Source organism: Erythrolamprus reginae, chromosome 2, assembly GCF_031021105.1.
Source record: "Erythrolamprus reginae isolate rEryReg1 chromosome 2, rEryReg1.hap1, whole genome shotgun sequence".
NCBI lineage: Eukaryota > Metazoa > Chordata > Lepidosauria > Squamata > Dipsadidae > Erythrolamprus > Erythrolamprus reginae.
This window is the reverse complement of record NC_091951.1, coordinates 329,799,557-329,820,468: the sequence shown is the minus strand read 5'-3', so window position 1 is coordinate 329,820,468 and position 20,912 is coordinate 329,799,557. Positions and strand designations below refer to the sequence as shown.

The 20,912-nt window shown below is 41.6% G+C and overlaps 1 protein-coding gene across 1 annotated transcript in view; it reads left to right on the top strand.

The window, feature by feature from the left end:
- Nucleotides 1-10,910, top strand: part of PTGER4 (prostaglandin E receptor 4) — a 30,521-nt gene extending 19,611 nt beyond the window's left edge. The window contains exon 2 of the mRNA XM_070743409.1: nt 9,382-10,910. Within this exon, the coding sequence (XP_070599510.1) occupies nt 9,382-9,972 (591 nt within the window). The 3' untranslated portion in view covers nt 9,973-10,910. The remainder of the gene's footprint in view (nt 1-9,381) is intronic.
- Nucleotides 10,911-20,912: the final 10,002 nt, after the last annotated feature.

Sequence of the window (20,912 nt, the reverse complement as noted above, 5' to 3'; positions counted from 1 at the left end):
GAATATTGCATTCATTCAGATCTAGGATGTGTTATTTGAGTGTTCCCTTTATTTTCTTGAACAATATATATATTCATAATTGCAATTACAATGATTTATAGTTTAATGAAAAACCATTGATTATTATAAATTGTATTTCTCATTCCTTGCTAAGATTAGAAACTAGTATTCACATATCCTTATATGAATTGAATTTCCAGTTCTTTTGTTTAGCATAGGCATCTATGATTTAGTATGAAAGCTTGCAGCCTGAGTTAAAACAAATATAATGTACAGCACTTCACATTTTCTAATGCTTAAAAGATTAACTAATATTGACCTGCTTTTGTTTTGTAAGGAGAGTACATAGGGATAATTGCAACTTGTTCAATGACTGGAAGGGAAGCTTGGAAGCCTTCTCTATGCAAGGATTGCTAGTTTAACTCCTCTGTCATAGCATGGAAATTAGGCTTTTATTTTCAAGTCTCAACTCAACTTTCAAATCCCAATTTAAGCAATTCTTCAACTCTCAACCTTGAGGGGCAGAATGCATGGCTGCAGGGGCAGGAATATAAATAACCTTTTGCATGCTATTTTATTTGCAGCACTCTCAATAATAATTTACAGTAAATATATATTATCTTTGGAAATAAGTTGTTGCTTTCCAGCGTGGTAAAATGCAACAGGTTGAGAATGGGAATAGATAGATCAAATGTCATTTTTACCATATTGTATCTATAGGCAGCTGTGATAGGTGTTGCTGTTTGTGCAATTTCACCTAGCAAGAGTTAACCTGCAGTTTGGACAGCAGTCGTACTGGGTCAGAGAGGCTGCAGTTTTTGAATACTGCACCATTTAATGAAAAGAAGGACTAGAGGAGACATGCTAGCAGTGTTCCAATATCCCAGGGGTTGCCACAAAGAAGGAGTCAACCTATTCTCCAAAGCACCTGAGGGTAGAACAAGAAGCAATGGGTGGAAACCAATCAAGGAGAGGAGCAACTTAGAACTAAGGAGAAATTTCCGGACAGAATAATTAATCTGTGTAACAGCTTGCCTCTAGAAGTTGTGAATGTTCCAACATTGAAAGTTTTAAAGAAGATGTTAGATAGCCATTTGCCTGAAGTAGTGTCAGGTTTCCTGCCTAAGTAGAGGGTTGGACTATAACCCCCTACCTCCAAGGTCCCTTCCAACTCTGTTTATCATCATTATCATTATTCAATTTTGTCAATTAGAAACTCAAAGGGTTCTTCTTTTGAAAGAATTAAATAAAAAGAAGGCCATTTATGTAGCCTCCCCCACTTCTGGTATTTTTGATTTTGGGATTTCCCATTGCTGCGGGGGGGGGGGGGGGAGGGAACTAATCTCTGAAACTGGTAGGAAAGAAATGGGGAAATTCCCTACTGGATCATCTCCTCTGCAGTCAGCAATTTTCCTCCAGCCCCAGAGATGGAAATGGCACATCCTACAGTCCTTACCTGCCCTTCACAACTGCAGTCCAGTTGCTAAAGTCCAGTTTATTTCCCACTTGGAATATGATGCAGACGTTCTTTGAACCTTCCTCACATGACCTCTCCACCATTTATTTAAGTCACCCAACATTTTAAGGACTTTTGCAAGAGCATCGCTAAATGTCTATGGAGATTCTCAGCCATCCAAGTCATGGTTGTCCCAAAGGTGCTTTTTTTCCCCCAAGAGGCAACTGGACTTTCTAGTTTTTTAGAATTTTTATTTGTTTGTTTGTTTTGTTTTGTCCAATACACAATAATACACAATGAAGGTTATAGAGTGTATAGTAGAGAAGATATATGAGATACAGTGGTACCTCATCTTACGAACGCCTCTTCTAACGAACTTTTCAAGAGACGAACCCGGTGTTTAAGATTTTTTTGCCTCTTCTTCTGAACTATTTTCACCTTACGAACCCAAGCAGCTGCTGCTGGGATGAAGGGATTTCTTTTTTTTCCCCCTTTTTTGAAGAAAGAAAAGGGAGGGGCTGCTTGGAGTAGGAAACATTTTGCAGAGAACAACGTGCTTGCAAAGGAACTGAAAGGGTGTCTTTTGAAGAAAGGAAAGGGAGGAGGGAGGGGCAGCTTGGGGGAGGAAAACTTTTGCAGAGAACAATGTGCTTGCAAAGGAACTGAAACGGTGTCTTTTGAAGAAAGAAAAGGGAGGGGCTGCTTGGAGTAGGAAACATTTTGCAGAGAACAACGTGCTTGCAAAGGAACTGAAAGGGTGTCTTTTGAAGAAAGGAAAGGGAGGAGGGAGGGGCAGCTTGGGGGAGGAAAACTTTTGCAGAGAACAATGTGCTTGCAAAGGAACTGAAACGGTGTCTTTTGAAGAAAGAAAAGGGAGGGGCGCCCCCCTTGCCTTTCTTTCTTCTCACTCACCCTTTAGCCTAGCCTTGCTTCTTCCACCCGCCCCCTTTAGCTGCTCCTCCCTGCTCTCTGTTCGCCTCCCTTCTAAAGTTTGGGATTTTCCTGACGGATTTGCACTATTTATTTGCTTTTACATTGATTCCTATGGGAAACATTGTTTCATCTTATGAACTTTTCACCTTACAAACCTCCTCCTGGAACCAATTAAGTTCGTATGATGAGGTACCACTGTATAGGAAAGACTATAGGACAGAGGACGGAAGGCACTCTACTGCACTTATGCACGCCCCTTACTGACCTCTTAGGAATCTGGAGAGGTCAGCCGTGGATAGTCTAAGGGTAAAATGTTGGGGGTTAGGGGATGATAGAGTCCAGTAATGAGTTCCCCACTTCGACAACCCGATTACTAAAGTCATATTTTTTACAGTCAAGTTTGGAGCGGTTAATATTAAGCTTGAATCAGTTGTGTGCTCTTGTGTTGTTGTGGTTGAAGTTGAAGTAGTCTTTGGCAGGCAGGACATTGCAGCATATGATCTTGTGGGCAATACTTAGGTCATGTTTAAGGCGTCGTAGTTCTAAGCTTTCAAGACCCAGGATTGTAAGTCTAGTTTCGTAGGGTTTTCTGTTTCGGAATAGAACAGAATATAACAGTTAGAAGGGAACTGGGAAGTCTTCTAGCCCAACCCCTTGCTTAGGCAGGAAACCCTATATCGGTTCAGACAAATGGTTATCCAATCTCTTCTTGAAAAACTTCCAGTGTTTGGAGCATTCACAACCACTGGAGGCAAGCTTTGCCAGTGATTGTTTTAACTGTCGAGAAATTTGTCCTTAATTTAAGTTGCTTCTGTTCTTGATTAGTTTCCACCTATTGCTTCTTGTCCTGCCCTCAGGAGCTTTGGAGAATAGCTTGATTCTCTCTTCTTTGTGGCAATCCCTGAGATATTGGAACACTTCTTTCTTTGAAGACCTTTCACTTCTCATCCAAGAAGTTTATTTGGGAGGACTTCTGCAAGAGTTTTGGGTTTGAAATCCCAAATTTCAAACGTTTTTCGAAGTGTGCAGACCCTACTTCATATGTAGTCCAGTGATCAATACTTGCAAGTTGTGTCAGGGTAAACAAGTACATGCTATTTTTTAAAAAAAATAGAGAGCTGTCTGGAAATGGAATAGAATGGAATAGAATTCTTTATTGGCCAAGTGTGATTGGACATCCAAGGAATTTGTCTTTGGTGCATATGCTCTCAGTGTCCATAAAGAAAAAAATAAAATACATTCATCAAGAATTGTAAGATACAACACTTAGTGATAGTCGTAGGTTATTAATGAGCAATCAAATCATACTAGGAAATAAATAAAATAATATAAATTGGAAAGATACAAGCAAAATGGTTATAGTCATAAGTGGGAAGAGATAGGTACTAGGAAGGATGAGAAGAAGAATAGTAGTAAGTCTTTGAAAATAATTTGACAGTGTTGTAGGAATTAGTTGTTTAGCAGAGTGATGGCATTCAGGGGAAAAATGTCTTTGTGTCTAGTTGTTCTGGTGTGCAGTGCCCTACCTACAGCATCGTTTTGAGGGGAGAAGTTGAAACAATTTATATCTAGGATGTGAGTGAGCTGTAGATATTTTCACAGCCTTCTTTTTGAGTTGTGCAGTACACAAGTCCTCAGTAAAGGCAGGTTGGTAGCAATTGTTTTTTCTGCAACCAATTTCAGTTAGCTGGCCTTTGGATTTGAAAGAGCTGCTTTGCAGCACACAAGCACACAAGCGCAGGTCAAGAGTGGGTCTTCTCCAGGTCCCGTCAACTAAACGATGCCGCTTGGCGGGACCCAGGGGAAGAGCCTTCTCTGTGGCGGCCCCGGCCCTCTGGAACCAACTCCCCCCAGAGATTAGAATTGCCCCCACCCTCCTTGCCTTTCGTAAGCTACTTAAAACCCACCTCTGCCGCCAGGCATGGGGGAATTGAGATAACCTTTCCCCCAGGCATTTACAATTTTATGCATGGCATGTCTGTATGTATGTTTGGTTTTTTATTATAATGGGTTTTAATTGTTTTTAGTATTGGATTATTGTTATACGCTGTCTTATTATTGCTGTTAGCCGCCCTGAGATTCCGGAGAGGGGCGGCATACAAATCCAATAAATAAATACAGTAGTCCCTTGCTATACCGCGCTTCACCTACTGCAGCTTCACTTCATCGTGGGTTTTCAAGAAATATTAATGAGAAAAATCATTCGCGGATCTTCGCTGGTTCACAGGTTTCTGAGGAAGTCGATCGGCAGATTTAAACAGCCCGCGGAACTCGATCGGCAGGTTTTTCAAAAAAAAAAAAATCTAAAATTGTAAATACTGTATTTAAATACTGTATCTAAAATAAATACTGTGTGGGAAGGGTTTATAAACACTTAAAACAATGAAAACTTACCAAACAATTACAATATAAATACTTAAATAAGTACTATCAGTCGATAAATTCCCCATCGCGGATTTCACCTATCGCGGCTGTGTCTGGAACGTAACACCAGCGATAGGTGAGGTCTTACTGTAAATAAATATACTAATCAACTTTTCTTCTAATCATTAAAGCAACTGTGTCTTTTGCAAAGCTCAGGTTTCAATGTCTGCTTCTAGCTGACTCCACATGGCTGCCTGTCAAAGCACACAGGGGTAATGCAACCTATCAGTGTCACACAAATGGGCATCGATGTTTTTCAAGATTTTTTTTAAAATTTAAGTTGTGGGTAGTATCTGATTTCTTTCTTCATACAACTAAATCCAGCAGGAAATAGTGTTCCTGATATTTGGCAAATTGCTGTTAAAGTTGAGTGGGAAGCATTGAGGATCAGAAGGAAGAATTTGGGGCTATTTTTAGTCTCTAGATCAGTGATGCCGAACCTATGGCACGGGTGCCACAGGTGGCACACGGAGCCATATCTGCTGGCACATGAGCCATTGTCTTATCTCAGCTCCAACGTGCATGTGTGTGCTGGCCAGCTGATTTTTGGCTTGCACAGAGGCTCTGGGGAGATGGGGAAGGGCGTTTTTACCCTCCCATGTCTTCAGGGAAGCCTTTGAAGCCTGCGGAGGGTGAAACAAGAGCCTACTGGGCCCACCAGAAGTTGGGAAACAGGCCATTTCTGGCCTCCAGAGGACCTCCAGAGGGTGAGGGAAGCTATTTTTGCCCTCCCCAGGCATTGAATTATGGGTGTGGACACTCGTGCATGTACGATAGCATATGTGCATGCTCTTTCGGCACCCAAGGGAAAAAAAGGTTAACCATCATTGCTCTAGATTGAAGGGTCAGCCTCTACATCAGAGGTCTCAAACCCGGGCCGCTTTAAGACTTGTGGACTTCAATCCCCAGAATTCCCCAGCCAGCTTTGCTGAGGTGAGGTGTTGAGCTTTGCTGGCTGAGGAATTCTGGGAGCTGAAGTCCACAAGTCTTAAAGTGGCCCGGGTTTGAGACCCCTGTTCTGCATAAAAGCATCTCATATTTAAAAGGTGCTTTCCTTCCCCCTCTCCCAAATGGACTTTGTTTGTTTTTTCTCCTTAAAAAAGCTTCTTCGGTTCTGAAGAAACTACTTGGATGAGAAGCAAAATGTCTTCAAGCAAAAAACCAAAGTTCAGTTGCCTTTTAACAAAAATGACAACAACAAAAGCACCTTCACGACCATCATTACCTGGATGGCTGAGAATCTTGGCAGACATCTAATTTTTTTTTTTTTCTGAAACTAGAACCAGTTTGTTCCAGGGGATAAGGCACAGGTTAGGAATAGAAAGACCGTTAGTTCAAGTCCTGCCTTAGGCACCGACAAGTCATTTTCTCTCAAGCCAACTCATTCACCTCACAGGGCTGTTGTTGTTGTGAGGGAAACAGGAGAAGGAAACAATGTTAGATCTTAGCGTCTATTGTTTATTAAGAAAATAAAAGTAGAATATAAGAGAATAAAGTGAATTATTTGGGCGTCCTCCTAGATCCACAGCTAACATTAGAAAACCATATTTCAACTGTGGCGAGGGGGGCGTTTGTCCAGGTTCGCCTGGTGCACCAGTTGCAGCCCTATCTGGACCAGGAGTCACTGCTCACAGTCACTCATGCCCTCATCACCTCGAGGCTTGACTACTGTAACGCTCTCTACATGGGGCTACCTTTGAAGAGTGTTCGGAAACTTCAGATCATGCAGAATGCAGCTGCGAGAGCAATCATGGGCTTCCCTAGGTATCCTCATGTTACACCAACACTCCGCAGTCTGCATTGGTTGCCGATCAGTTTCCCGTCACAATTCAAAGTGTTGGTTATGACTATAAAGCCCTTCATGGCATCGGACCAGAATATCTCTGAGACTGCCTTCTGCCGCATGAATCCCAGCGACCGGTTAGGTCCCACAGAGTTGGTCTTCTCCGGGTTCCCTCGACTAAACAATGTCATCTGGCGGGACCCAGGGGAAGAGCCTTCTCTGTGGCGGCCCCGACCCTCTGGAACCAGCTCCCCCCCGGAGATTAGGATTGCCCCCACCCTCCTTGTCTTTCGCAAACTCCTTAAAACCCACCTCTGCCATCAGGCATGGGGGAATTGAGACATATCCCCCAGGCCTATATAGTTTTATGCATGGTATGCTTGTGTTGTATGTTCTTTTAAATAAGGGGTTTTAGATATTTTTAAATATTAGATTTGTTCTCTGTACATTGTTTTATTATTGCTTTGAGCCACCCCGAGTCTGCAGAGAGGGGTTGCATACAAATCTAAATAATAATAATAATAATAATAATAATAACAACAACAACAATAACAACAACAACAATAATAAATAATAATAATAAACCACTCAACAAGCCACCTATGGGAACGGTTCCATGGGCTTCACTTCCTGTGGACTGCTATGTTATGCTTTTGTTGAAACTGTTCGTGGGATCACAGCCAGCATTTTTGTAATATATTTTAGCAAGAGTTGCCAAAGTGGCAGCCGAAACTGTCAAGGGCATAATTGAGAACTATGCATCATCATGTTCTTTCTTTATTTGGAAAAAAAGAGAGTCATTCCAGGGAAGCTGTCTGTCAAGAAAATAACTTTTAACAAGCTACCACAGGCAAACTTGGGAAGGTATTTTTAAAAAAGCGACTTTTTCTTGGATGTTCAAGTCTTCCAGCAAAAGCTGTATTCTAACCTCAAAGAACCTACAGTTCTAGGCCTGTGCTTGAAAGAGAATTTGCCTGTGAGGTAAAAGAAAATAAAAAGGCTCTAATTTTGTTTCCAAACAAGTATTTATGGAGGTGGGGTGGCAAGCGTTTGGTGGGATTAGAGCTTTTAATATTGGCTGGAGCTCCCAGAATGGCTCACAGGCACATTCTGATATTTCTTACACACCCAACACGCTTAACAGCAGATTTGGTTATAGAAAGGAATTAAGAGTTCATTATTAAATGGAAATGAAAAACTCCGAAAAACTTTAAATTCAGGATTCCCAATGCAGTAGGGACAGCGAGTTTTTTTCAGCAAATAATTCACAAAAAGTTAATCGACCCTTGGGTTTTCTGGTAACTTAGATAAACTGGGAAAGGGGAAAAGTCTTTTATCTCTGTTTGAAATCAAGTGGCTGGAAATGTTTTTTCCCATTCTGAAAATAGCTCCCATATGACATTGCAGAATGCCATGTAACTTCGCCCGTTCTCCCATCTCTCTTCCTCTTGTTTTTTTTTTTAAATTAATTTTATAATATAAAACACACACACAACATAGAAACATAGAAACATAGAAGACTGACGGCAGAAAAAGACCTCATGGTCCATCTAGTCTGCCCTTATACTATTTTCTGTATTTTATCTTAGGATGGATATATGTTTATCCCAGGCATGTTTAAATTCAGTTACTGTGGATTTATCTACCACGTCTGCTGGAAGTTTGTTCCAAGGATCTACTACTCTTTCAGTAAAATAATATTTTCTCACGTTGCTTTTGATCTTTCCCCCAACTAACTTCAGATTGTGTCCCCTTGTTCTTGTGTTCACTTTCCTATTAAAAACACTTCCCTCCTGGACCTTATTTAACCCTTTAATATATTTAAATGTTTTGATCATGTCCCCCCTTTTCCTTCTGTCCTCCAGACTATACGGATTGAGTTCATTAAATCTTTCCTGATACGTTTTATGCTTAAGACCTTCCACCATTCTTATAGCACATATAACAAGTGCACAGTGATTGTGCCCACTAACCAGACAATCATTTGTACCCCACCACCAATCAGGGGCGTTTCTTGTATAAACCATTTTAACCCAAGAGCAAAATATATTTTTATATATTATAAAGTGATTCCAATTTGTTTCTTATAGCTTGGTCTCGGATTCTACTCACCATGTATTGTCTTACCTTGTCCTATCTCTCTTCCTCTTGTAACAGTCAGATGCTAAGCCAATTCTTGGCCTTGAAAAGTCGGTCCGGCCTTCAGTCACTGAATTTTGAATGAATAGAATGGAATGGAATGGAATGGAATAGAATTCTTTATTGGCCAAGTGTGATTGGACACACAAGGAATTTGTCTTTGGTGCATATGCTCTAAGTGTACATAAAAGAAAATATAGATTTGTCAAGAATCTTAATGATTGTCATAGGGGTCAAATAAGCAATGAAGAAAATCAATATTAATAAAAATCTTACGATACAAGCAACAAGTTACAGTGATACAGTCCTAAGTGGGAGGAAAAGGGTGATAGGAATGATGAGAAAAAACTAGTAGAAATAGAAGTGCAGACTTAGTAAAAAGTTTGACAGTGTCGAGGGAATTATTTGTTTAGCAGAGTAATGGCATTCGGGAAAAAATGTTCTTGTATCTAATTGTCTTGATGTGCAGTGCTCTGTAGCGACGTTTTGAGGGTAGGAGTTGAAACAGTCTGTGTCCAGGATGCGAGGGGTCAGTAAATATTTTCACTGCCCTCTTTTTGACTTGGGCAGTATACAGGTCCTCAATGGAAGGCAGGTTGGCAGTTTATTTGGAGTTTATTTACACATGTATTCATTTCTTCTCTAGGTCCGGGTCTTTGTGAACCAACTGTACCGTCCAGATATCGTCAGAGACATCCAGCAGAACCCAGATCTGCAAGCGATCCGTATAGCTTCGGTGAACCCCATCTTGGACCCATGGGTCTACATTCTGCTGCGCAAGACCGTCTTGAGCAAAGCCATCGAGAAGGTCAAGTGTCTCTTCTGCCGCATTGGCGGCGCCCGGCGGCAGCACTCGGGTAACAACTGCAACTGGGCCGATGGTCGCCGGACCTCCTCCGTCACAGCCAGCCATTCACCCTCCTTCATCTCCCGAGAATTGAGGGAGATCAGCAGCACTTCACAGACACTGCTCTACCCGCTGGAGCCAAGCGAAAGGACGGTCGGCGACCGGACGCTGTTACCAGGAACCAGCAGCTCTCTGGCTCAGTCAGATACCACATCTATAAGGACCCTAAGGAGTTCAAACACCTCCGAGTCCTCTCAGGGGCAAGAGTGTGAGAATGCCTTTCTGGTGAGAGAACTAAAACCTAGCGGTAGTAGCACTCCTAAGGCTAATAGCACCCTTCAAGTCACTTTTCCCAGCGAAACTCTGGACTTGTCGGAGAAGTGCATCTAAGCAGTAGGAAGAAGTTGAGAGACAATTGGGTCCTCAAGTCAAGTGGGTAGGAACTGACACAACAGACCTATCAAATGCCCATCTTTGCCATCCATTCTCTTGACCTATCCTAAGGCATACACCAGAAGTTTATCTGGATTCCCCTTGTCTTAAGCTTGAGGGTGAAATAGCCACTTAGGGACAACATGGACTTGGAAATGTGTATGAGGCAAGACATTGAACTAGCCACCATCAGAGTCTAAGCAACTTGATTTGCACCTCCCTCTGCGTTGGCTCCAAGATGCAGTTGCTGGAGCTTTCATGTTGTGTGATAAGCACAGGTTTCTGCAGGGGTTTATTACCCCTAGAGACTCATCCTCTGCCATCAAACCCTGCCAAAGTAACAAAGGAATGTAATGGTGTCTGAAGCGCAGGCTGCTGCTTGTTGCCTTACCTTGCCCTGGGAGATAGGACTGTTTTCACAAAGTTTGTGTTGGAAAAAGTCACCAATCTTCTCCATCTGTACATGACTGAAGCATACTTATTCCACTCCAACCTCCCTTCTTGGCTTCATGGTTCAGAGAGATTAATTACAAGATAGTTGCCAATGGGGGAATAATCTCGTCCAGTTGTTATGGAACTGATCAATCTCTCTATTGCGTGAAAAAAAAATGTGAATTTTTCGGGCTGAAACGTTGTGACTGACTGTATTTAAGGAATGTATATTCTTCTCTGTGAGAAGGTTAATTATTAATACAAAGTATAGGGGGGGAAAGTAATATGGTCAGATCCTCCTTCTTAATGTGGTTAGATAAATTTTGCATTAGATTTTTCAAATTTGCAGAGTCCAGAGGCCAGATGAGTGCTGGTTTAAGAGACAAGAGCTGAAAAATATGGAATTACATGGGAACACATTCTGTTGCCACTATAGGAATAATAAAAGCTTTATGTTTTTAAAATTACTCTCACATTTTCTTAGGTCTTCTTTTGAGTCGAGTTTGACTCTTTATGATTTCATGGACAGAGCTAAGGAACTACACATCCTTTAATAAAAGAAATAAAAATTATGTGCTGTGAATTTCCCTTTAAAATTCAAGTACAGTGGTACCTCTACCTAAGAATGCCTCTGCTTACGAACTTTTCTAGATAAGAACCGGGTGTTCAAGATTATTTTGCCTCTTCTCAAGAACCATTTTCCACTTACAAAGCCGAGCCTCCGAAACTAACCAGAAAAAGCAAGGAGAAGCCTCCGTGGGGTCTCTCTAGGAATCTCCTGGGAGGAAACAGGGCCGGGAAAGGCGGGGAGAAGCCTCCGTGGGGCCTCTCTAGGAATCTCCTGGGAGGAAACAGGGCCTCCACCCTCCCTCTGGTTTCCCCAATTGCACGCATTATTTGCTTTTATATTGATTCCCATGGGGGAAAAATTGCTTCTTCTTACAAACTTTTCTACTTAAGAACTTAGTCACGGAACGAATTAAGTTCGTAAGTAGAGGTGCCACTGTAGTTCCCATCTAAGCTAATAATGCAGTTCTGTTAACGTCTGGTGCGTTGTGGATGCCGCACTGAGGCTTTACTCAGAAAATACATTCCACAATTCCGATAACAATTTTTGCTGATTTAGGCACTTGCGTGCAAAGTCAAAAGTCCAAAACATGCATCCATAGTCAACATCCTCTTTGCCTTATTCTAAATGTGTTGGCTCAAAGATATTTCAGAATTTTGTGCAAGAAAGCATCTTAAAAGACCATAATCTAAGGGCTTCCTTAGGTAGCCAACTGTAAAACCTCTGCAGTTTGTGTACTTAAGGCAACCCCAGTCTATTATGAATGTTAACACATATTCAAATGAATATCACATCACGCTTTGCATTCTCGGTGTCCATATAAGAATTGGCAGCTGTACAATTCTTGTAAACTTGTAAACATCCTGTTGAAAGGTTTTTCTTATCTGCTATACAATCCACTTTATTTATATGGCAATATTGTTGCCAAATGCTTATGTAAGCAATATTTTTTCCATTTATCCTTGTTACGGTTACAATCAGTCCTTCCCAGCTTGTATGGAACTGATAAAAGATTTGCAAACAACCAAACTTCATTGGTTGAGAATTTGGGGGGTCATATATCCAAGGCATTGGGAGGTGGGACTAACTATAGAAGAAATGGAAAATAATGCAGGAAAGCCCAAATATATTATGTGCACACCAATGTGTAAGTTATTCCAGAGATGGTTGTTGGTCTTTTGTGATTTGGAATGCATGTTGCAATTATCCATTTTCAGTTGTAATGAATTTGGAACATGAAAAACTACCACACCATTGTTTTTGTGGCCTTTAAGTTAATTCTGACATTTGTTACAGCAACTATTGTAGTTTGCACTAATGTGTTTGGAATAAAGACAGACTATGTTTTAAAAACCAATTTAATTGATTTGGGCACTAGAACTGAAAGAAAAAAGTTGTGTGGCCTATTTATGACAGATAAAATTAGGGGGGGGGGAAATGAACCTTAAACTTCTTTTCCAGTAAAAAAGAAATCTCTAAAGACACTAGAAATTTATGTTTTCGAATGCTATGTTCAAAGGATTAGATTTTTGTGTTCCAGTATTATTTTCCTGTACTGATGTTCAAGGTCTGGTTTGTGTCACGGAAAAAGCACATTCTGTTGCTTATTGTGGTTTTCATGTTTTGTGGTTTTCATGAAAGGGGGGGACATGATCAAAACATTTAAATATGTTAAAGGGTTAAATAAGGTTCAGGAGGGAAGTGTTTTTAATAGGAAAGTGAACACAAGAACAAGGGGACACAATCTGAAGTTAGTTGGGGGAAAGATCAAAAGCAACATGAGAAAATATTATTTTACTGAAAGAGTAGTAGATCCTTGGAACAAACTTCCAGCAGACATGGTTGGTAAATCCACAGGCACTGAATTTAAACATGCCTGGGATAAACACATATCCATCCTAAGATAAAATACAGGAAATAGTATAAGGGCAGACTAGATGGACCATGAGGTCTTTTTCTGCTGTCAATCTTCTATATTTCTATGTTTCAATCTTCTATGTAAATTGCTTTCCATTGGAATCAGAATTTTGAGCCTGAATTTCAGAGATGGCTTATAAAATTGGCTATCCTGGCACAAAACCTTTTTGGGAATCATTATTAAATGCAGACATATTCACTGGGTAACCACATTGGTGGGAATCTGTGCCTGCTTACTCATCCTTAACACAACTTCATGGGAAGGCTCTCACATATTCATAAATCCAATACACACAATTTCTAAACGTTAATTTGGAGGCAGTAAATATGAAACCCTAAAGATGAGGTATTATTTATTTATTTAATTAATTAATTGTATTTGTATGCCGCCCAATCCCGAAGGACTCAGGTAGCAATCAATTATTTAAAGACTTCTATGTTTCAATCCCTTAATAAATCCTTAGGTCCAGAATTATGTACTCGGCTGATGACCCAAGAAGACTGGGATTCTTCTTGAGTTATATTAATCGAGCTCATTGAATACAACTATTCTAGACTTCATATATTTACACACAAATTTTGTTCACACGGGAAAAACACAGGAATTAAGAGTAGGACTGGTAAAAGATAGATAGATAGATAGATAGATAGATAGATAGATAGATAGATAGATAGATAGATAGACAGACAGACAGACAGACAGACAGACAGACAGACAGACAGACAGACAGACAGACAGACAGACAGACAGACAGACAGACAGACAGACAGACCGACCGATCAGGAGCAACGGATGAAAACTGACCAAGGAGAGATTCAACCTGGAAATAAGGAAGAACTTTCTGACGGTGTGAGCGATCAACCAGTGGAACAGCCTGCCAGCAGAGGTTGTGAACGCCCCATCACTTGACACATTCAAAAGAAAATTGGACTGCCATCTGGTTGGGGTGGTGTAGGGTTTCCTGCTTGATGACCTGCAAGGTCCCTTTCAACTCGAATGAATGAATGAATGAATGAATGAATGAATGAATGAATGAATGAATGAATAAAATTATTCAGTAAAGCTACATATTGGTAAGGAAAGCCTTGACATGATGTTTCATCCCACTAAACAATTTTTATTACTGTTAATACAGCACTCAAGATGAACAGGAAAAAAAGCCTTCATATGCTCAGAAGAGGTCATTCCATGCTGTTTACATTCAACCTGCATCCAATTCCACAAAGTACTTCAGACCACGCCAGTATGCCAAAGTAGCTCCCGTCCGCTATTTACATTAAAGAAGCATCCCTTTCCAGCAATATAGATCAGCACATACACAATCCTGAGGAAAGATACAGCCTTTAAAGAGTTATAAAAATGTTTTAAAACTGCATTCCAACTTTCGAGAATGGGCCAACTCTCCGCGGCCAACACATTCGGACAATTTAACAAGTTAATTTATCTCTTTTCTATAAAAATGAAACTCACTCATCACAAAATATCCAGAAGTGTAAAGCCTACAAACCTGGAACTTGGGATGTATGTTCCTCTTGGCTTCTAGGTGCTCATTAAGAAAGGATTTTTCAAAGTGACCATAAGATCATTAGTAATTCTTATACAGTAACACGCTCTGATGTTAAGGAGTTAAGATGTTCTACTCCCTCTCCCCCTCTGAAAAGAACTCTTCCAACTGCCAGTGGGCATGACCAGCATGTGACTCATCCGTCTTGCAGGATTGGAGTTTAGACATTCTCGTCCTGTTCCCCACCTGATAGGTAGAAAAGGGGATAAGATAGAAGAGGCTCCTGTGGGGTAATCCTGAAGGAGACAAGGAGATAGGAGAGGATTAATGGGACCAGCCTGACAGAGAGAAGGGGATAAGACAGGAGAGGATTCTGTGCAGTGATGAGCTTCTACAGGTACAGTCAGCTATGCAGAACCTGTAGAAAAATGTTGAATTTTTTTCTTTTCCCAGAAGGGGAAAACCCTTCTGGGCTCTGGGCATGTTTTTCCTATGAGATTGAATGTCTAAAACTTTAGAAGAGCTGTGCATGCGTGCGTGTGTGTACATACACATACAGTTTATATAATAGATAATGTATATTTATGTGTGCCTGTGTGTAATATGTATGTACACATATGGCATATATACATAGAAATAAATAGTATATTTTGGATGTTCAGTAATAGTAAATAGACAGGGAAATTGTGTCTCTTCGAGAAAAGGGGAGGCCAGGCACTCTAACTCAAACCCTTGACGTGAGTGATGTCAAGTTGGCCACCTTTAAGCCAATCACATGACCTTTAAGGCAGTGTTTCCCAACCTTGGCAACTTGAAGATATTTGGACTTCAACTCCCAGAATTCCCCAGCCAGCGAATGCTGGCTGGGGACTTCTGGGAGTTGAAGTCCAGATATCTTCAAGTTGTCAAGGTTGGGAAGCACTGCTTTAAGGCACCCCCTGATCACATGATCATTAAGCCATTCCCACCTGGTCACATGGCTGGCAAGCCACACCCACAAAATAAGCCACACCCATAGTGTGGTAGTAAAAAGAATTGTAGCCCTTCACTGCTTCTGTGGGACAAGTCTGAGGGAGAGAACGGGATAGGAAAGGATCAATGGACCCAGCTTAAGGGAGAGAATGGGGATAGGAGAGGCTTTTGTAAGGCAAACCTGAGGGAAGTGGGGGTATCAAAGTTCCAAGTAGCATCAAAAACTAAATCAGAGTCTAAGGCAAAGTATCCATCAAAGTTCCAATTTATTAGCAGACTCATGTTGGCACCACCTGGGAGAAACCCGAATTTGAGGTCCCAGGGGTTTCTCCACCCAGTTGAAACTTCAAGCCCTTCTCCCCACCCCCCCAAGTCCATCATGTTGACCAATCTTCATGACAACTTGGCAGAAACTCCCATCTCCTTCCGTGCAGGTGCAGGAGGGCAAAGACAAAGGGTGACCTTGGCAATCTTTACTAGTTTAAAAAATATTTCAAAATTTATTTAAATTTTTGACATTCACCTTTCATTCTGTCCCTCTTTTGCATCTTTTTTAAATGATTCTATTTCTTTCGTATTAGTGTAACTCTTATCCTGCAGCAAATTCTCCTGCAGAGTTGGCCGCCGCAAGTTGGCCATGACAAATTAACTGTGGCAAGTTGGGCATGACAAGGAGGCCTCAGCGAGTTGGCCATAGTGAACTATCATAGACTTCTGCACCGGAACACCTATCTACTCAACCATCTGCTCCAAAGACATATTTCTTGGATTGAGTCAGAGCTATTGCTGTCTTCTGTAAATATTGTGACAGCAATTTCATTTTCTAGGTTTTTGTGTAGGATGCAAGATTCGCCCACGTTTCTTCAACACTCCGTGGCTTGCATTGGCTGCCGATCAGTTTCCAGTCACAATTCAAAGTGTTGGTCATGACCTTTAAAGCCCTACATGGCATTGGACCAGATTACCTCCAGAACCGCCTGCTACCGCATGAATCCCAGCGACCAATAAGGTCCCACAGAGTTGGCCTTCTCCGGGTCCCATCAACTAAACAATGTCGTTTGGCAGGCCCCAGGGGAAGAGCCTACTCTGTGGCGGCCCCAGCCCTCTGGAACCAACTCCCCCCGGAGATTAGAACTGCCCCCCCTCCCTGTCTTTCATAAACTACTCAAGACTCACTTATGCCGCCAGGCATGGGGGAGTTAAGATATTCCTTCCCCCTAGGCCATTACAAGTTATGCATGGTATGTTTGTGTGTATGTTTGGTTTTATAATAAGGGTTTTTAGTTGTTTTATTAACTGGATTGTTACATGGTTTTTTATCATTGTTGTTAGCCGCCCCGAGTCTACGGAGAGGGGCGGCATACAAAACAAATCAAATCAAATCAAATCAATAAATAAATAAATAAACAAATAACCACAACTGAGCTCAAAATTTCTGTTGTTAAGTGGGACAGTTGTTAAGTGAATTTTGCCCTGTTTTACAACCTTTCTTGCCACAACTGTTAAGTGAATCACTAGTCCTTAAATTAGTAACACGGTTCAGTGACTCTGGCTTCTCCATTGACTTTGTCAGGTTATGAAAAGTAACTAAACCCCTGAACACTGCAACTGTCATAAATATGCATCAGTTGCCAAGCCTCTGAATTTTGATCATGTGACTATGGAGATGCTACAAGAATCAGATTGAAGTCTATAAAATCATGCATGGGATAGAAATTATTTTCCCTAGCACACAATACTAGGACGAGGGGGCCCTCCCTAAAGCTCATAGGTAAGAAAGTGAGGACAAATAAAGGGAAATATTTCTTCATCCAGAGGATCATTGGTTTAGGGAATTCACTTCCAGAAGAGGTCGTGACAGCTGTCAGCCTGGATAACTTCAAGGCAGGATTAGACAGATTCATGGATGCCAAGTGTATCGGTGGTTATTGAAACGGATGTCCATCTGCCACCTCTATGTTGGTTGAGGCAGGCAGGATTCCCTTGGGTACCATTTGTTGGGGGTCAAGGAAAAGGGAAGGTCTTGCCTTCTCTTTCTGCTCAAGATCCCCATGTGGTGGGCCACTGTGTGACATAGAACGCTGGACTCGATGGGCTTTGGCCCGATTCAGCATGGCTCCTCTTATGTTCTTATGTGTGAAAAGGGGCATTGGTCTTACCTAATACTCTCTTCGTAGGGTGAGTTGACCTCATCCATCAGCCAATGAGGACCTTGAGTCTGTGCTTCATCTTTGTCAAAAGTAGGCAGATTTTTTCTAATTGACAAAATTGAACGGGTCCAAAGATGGGCTACAAGAATGGTGGAAGGTATAAGGGCAGACTAGATGGACCATGAGGTCTTTTTCTGCCGTCAGACTTCTATGTTTCTGTTTCTAAAATAGGCCTTTAATGGTGAATTTATGGCATGGGTGGCATGTGGTGTTTGTGGCACAAGTGGCACATGGAGCCATATCTGCTGGCATGCAAACTATTACCCTAGCTCAGCTCCAACATGCATGTTTACTGGCCAGCTGACTTTTGGTTCAGTCTCTGAGAGGGCATTTTTGGCTTTCAGAGAGCCTCCGGGGAGGGGGGGCGTTTTTACCTCCCCCAGCTCCAGGGAAGCCTTTGAAGTATGAGAAAGGCAAAACACGATCCTACTAGACCAGTGTTTCCCAACCTTGGCAACTTGAAGATATTTGGACTTCAACTCCCAGAATTCTGGGAGTTGAAGTCCAAATATCTTCAAGTTGCCAAGGTTGGGAAACACTGTACTAGACCCACCAGAAGTTGGGAAACAGGCCGTCTCTGGCCTCCAGATGGCGTCTGGGGTGCAGGGGAAGCTGCTTTCATCCTTCCCCAGGCATTGAATGATGGGTGTGGGCATCCGTGCGTGTGCGATAATGTATGCTCACACTCTTTCGGCACTTGAGTAAAAGTCCACCATCACTGAAATAGGCCATCCAAGTGAACCAGAGATAGTTGAAGGGTGGGGCTGGATGATAGCTCCACCCTACAAGGAGCGTATCAAATAAGACCAACGCTCCTTCTCCATAGTGGGTAGAGCTATCATATCAGGCTGCATTCAGGGGATCGCTAAGGCTGGACTGCTGAAGCTGTGGCTAAGGAAAGCCCTGAAACTTCTGGCAGTCATTGAATCAAGAACTTGGCTGCCCGAACGGAGCTCCGATTTCAAGGGAGCTGAAATCGGTAACAGGAGGGACTCTTTAACCAGTGGGGAGTCAGCGAATTGCCTGAATTTAAAAGTGGATGATTGCAAAATGCCAAACGCTACTCCCCTGACCGATGGTGGCCATTAAGAGTTCCTGCTCAATGGCTGCAGGTCATTCTATCGGGCAGATATTTGCGACAGGTAGGATGTGCAGAAACATCAACCGCCACTCCAACAAGACAATGTCAGGGGCAAATAGCTCCCTCGACAACTGCCGCCTTTTGGAACACCAACCAAAGCTGCTATGATAGTGAAGGAGCACATACAGGTCCCGCCGACTAAACAATGTCATTTGGCGCGACCCGGGGGAAGAGCCTTCTCTGTGGCAGCCCCGGCCCTCTGGAACCAACTCCCCCCAGAGATCAGAATTGCCCCCACCCTCCTTGCCTTTCGTAAACTTCTCAAAACCCACCTCTGCCGTCAGGCATGGGGGAATTGAAATATCTTCCCCAGGCCTATATAATTTATGTATGGTGTGTTGTGTGCATGTTTTTTTAAAATTATGGGTTTTTAACTTCCTATTATTAGATTTGTATTGTACATTGTTTCTATCACTGCTGTGCGTCGCCCTGAGTCTACGGAGAGGGGCGGCATACAAATTTAATGAATGAATGAATGAATGAATGAATGAATGAATGAATGAATGAATGAATGAATGAATGCATACATACATACATACATACCATACATACATACATACATACTCCTGGGTCAAATTCAGGCAATGTCCCATTCCTATGGAAATCCGCACCCGTATGGAGGCCTCAGCCTGGAGGCTGGAGCCTAGGTTCCCCGCGCTACATTGCCTCTACCCATGGCTTCGTTTAAATGGATCGAGAAGAATGCTGGGGAAGGAAAACTCACAATGAAAGTTGAGCTGAAAAATCCTGAACTCTCTCACTAGAAGTGGAGCTATGATCCAAGAAGGGAAGAACTTGACCACACATCCTGTCAGGGCGAGGACTAAGTCAAAAGCAGGCCTTAGAGACGGAGGTGGGTTTTTTCTAATTAACAGACACAGTCCTCATTGGTTACAAACGACGTCAATCCATCATAAATTATGGCTCCACCCACTATGGAGAAAAAATCACTTTTTCCACTGGCATTGTAATTTTCTATGGTCACTAAATGAAGTGTTATAAGTTGAGGATTACCTGTACGGTATACAGTTAGATGCTATTATTTAAAGTAAAGTCTGAAATAATATATAAAACAGACTTGAATAAATGGGAGACAAATTTCTATGAGAAAGGCTTAAATGATTTATGTCCAACTTTTGATTTGTGTGAAACTGTATGAAAATTGCATTCAGGCAAGGTTTTTCATCTGAACCTAGATGAGGATAAAAGTAGGATAGAAAAACTCACTATCTTCAAATAATGCTTCAACTGTGTATGATGTACCAATTGTTCCTGCTGGCCTAATACTGTCTCCGCTTTAAGAAATTTATTGAGGCCACCAACAAAGCTTCTGGATTAAACCTAGGAAATGCTATGCATAGAACTTATCTGTAAGAATTAGACAAGAATTGCCAGATTTACCCTAAGAAGCATACTTATACACATACTTTTCTCCCCACTAAATATTCCAGAAACAAGGATTAAAGACTCTAAAGAAGCAGAACAAACTGTCCCTAAAAAGAATTTTTTTGTGTTGAGGGGGAAGGGTTTAACCCAGAGGTCTTCAAACTTGGCCACTTGAAGACTTGTGGACTTCAACTCACAGAATTCTCCAGCCAGCATAGCTAGCTGGAGAATTCTGGGAATTGAAGTCCACAAGTCTTAAAGTGACCAAGTTTGGGGATCCTTGGTTTAACCCCTTTGCATTTCTCTGGAGGGATGGCTTCGATGTTAATTTATCTACAGCATTTTCATACTGCCCATCCACAGGATTCCAGGTTGAACATCTATCATAAGGGCAAAACACAGAAAGGTCTGTGATTGTTTATTTACAGCATGTTGTGTTTTATTTTAGGACTAAAGTAATCCTTTGAAAAGAATTTCTGAAGTCTGGTTGCAACTTTATCCTGCAATAGGCAGCATTTAAATATACACAATTTCAACAATATAATTTTAAATTGCTGCTAGAGATTGCTTCTGCTAAAGTTCATCTTTCTTTCTTTGATTAAAAATTAAAATCAGACTGGGCTTTTTTTTTTTTTAAAGGTTCTGAAGCAGTGGGATTAAGCCCTGGAAACGCAATTGCCCACAGATTTTCTCAACAATATGCAAATACACTTCATTTAATATTTACTTGTTCAGTGACTGCAATTATGACAATTGCTGAATTGAGG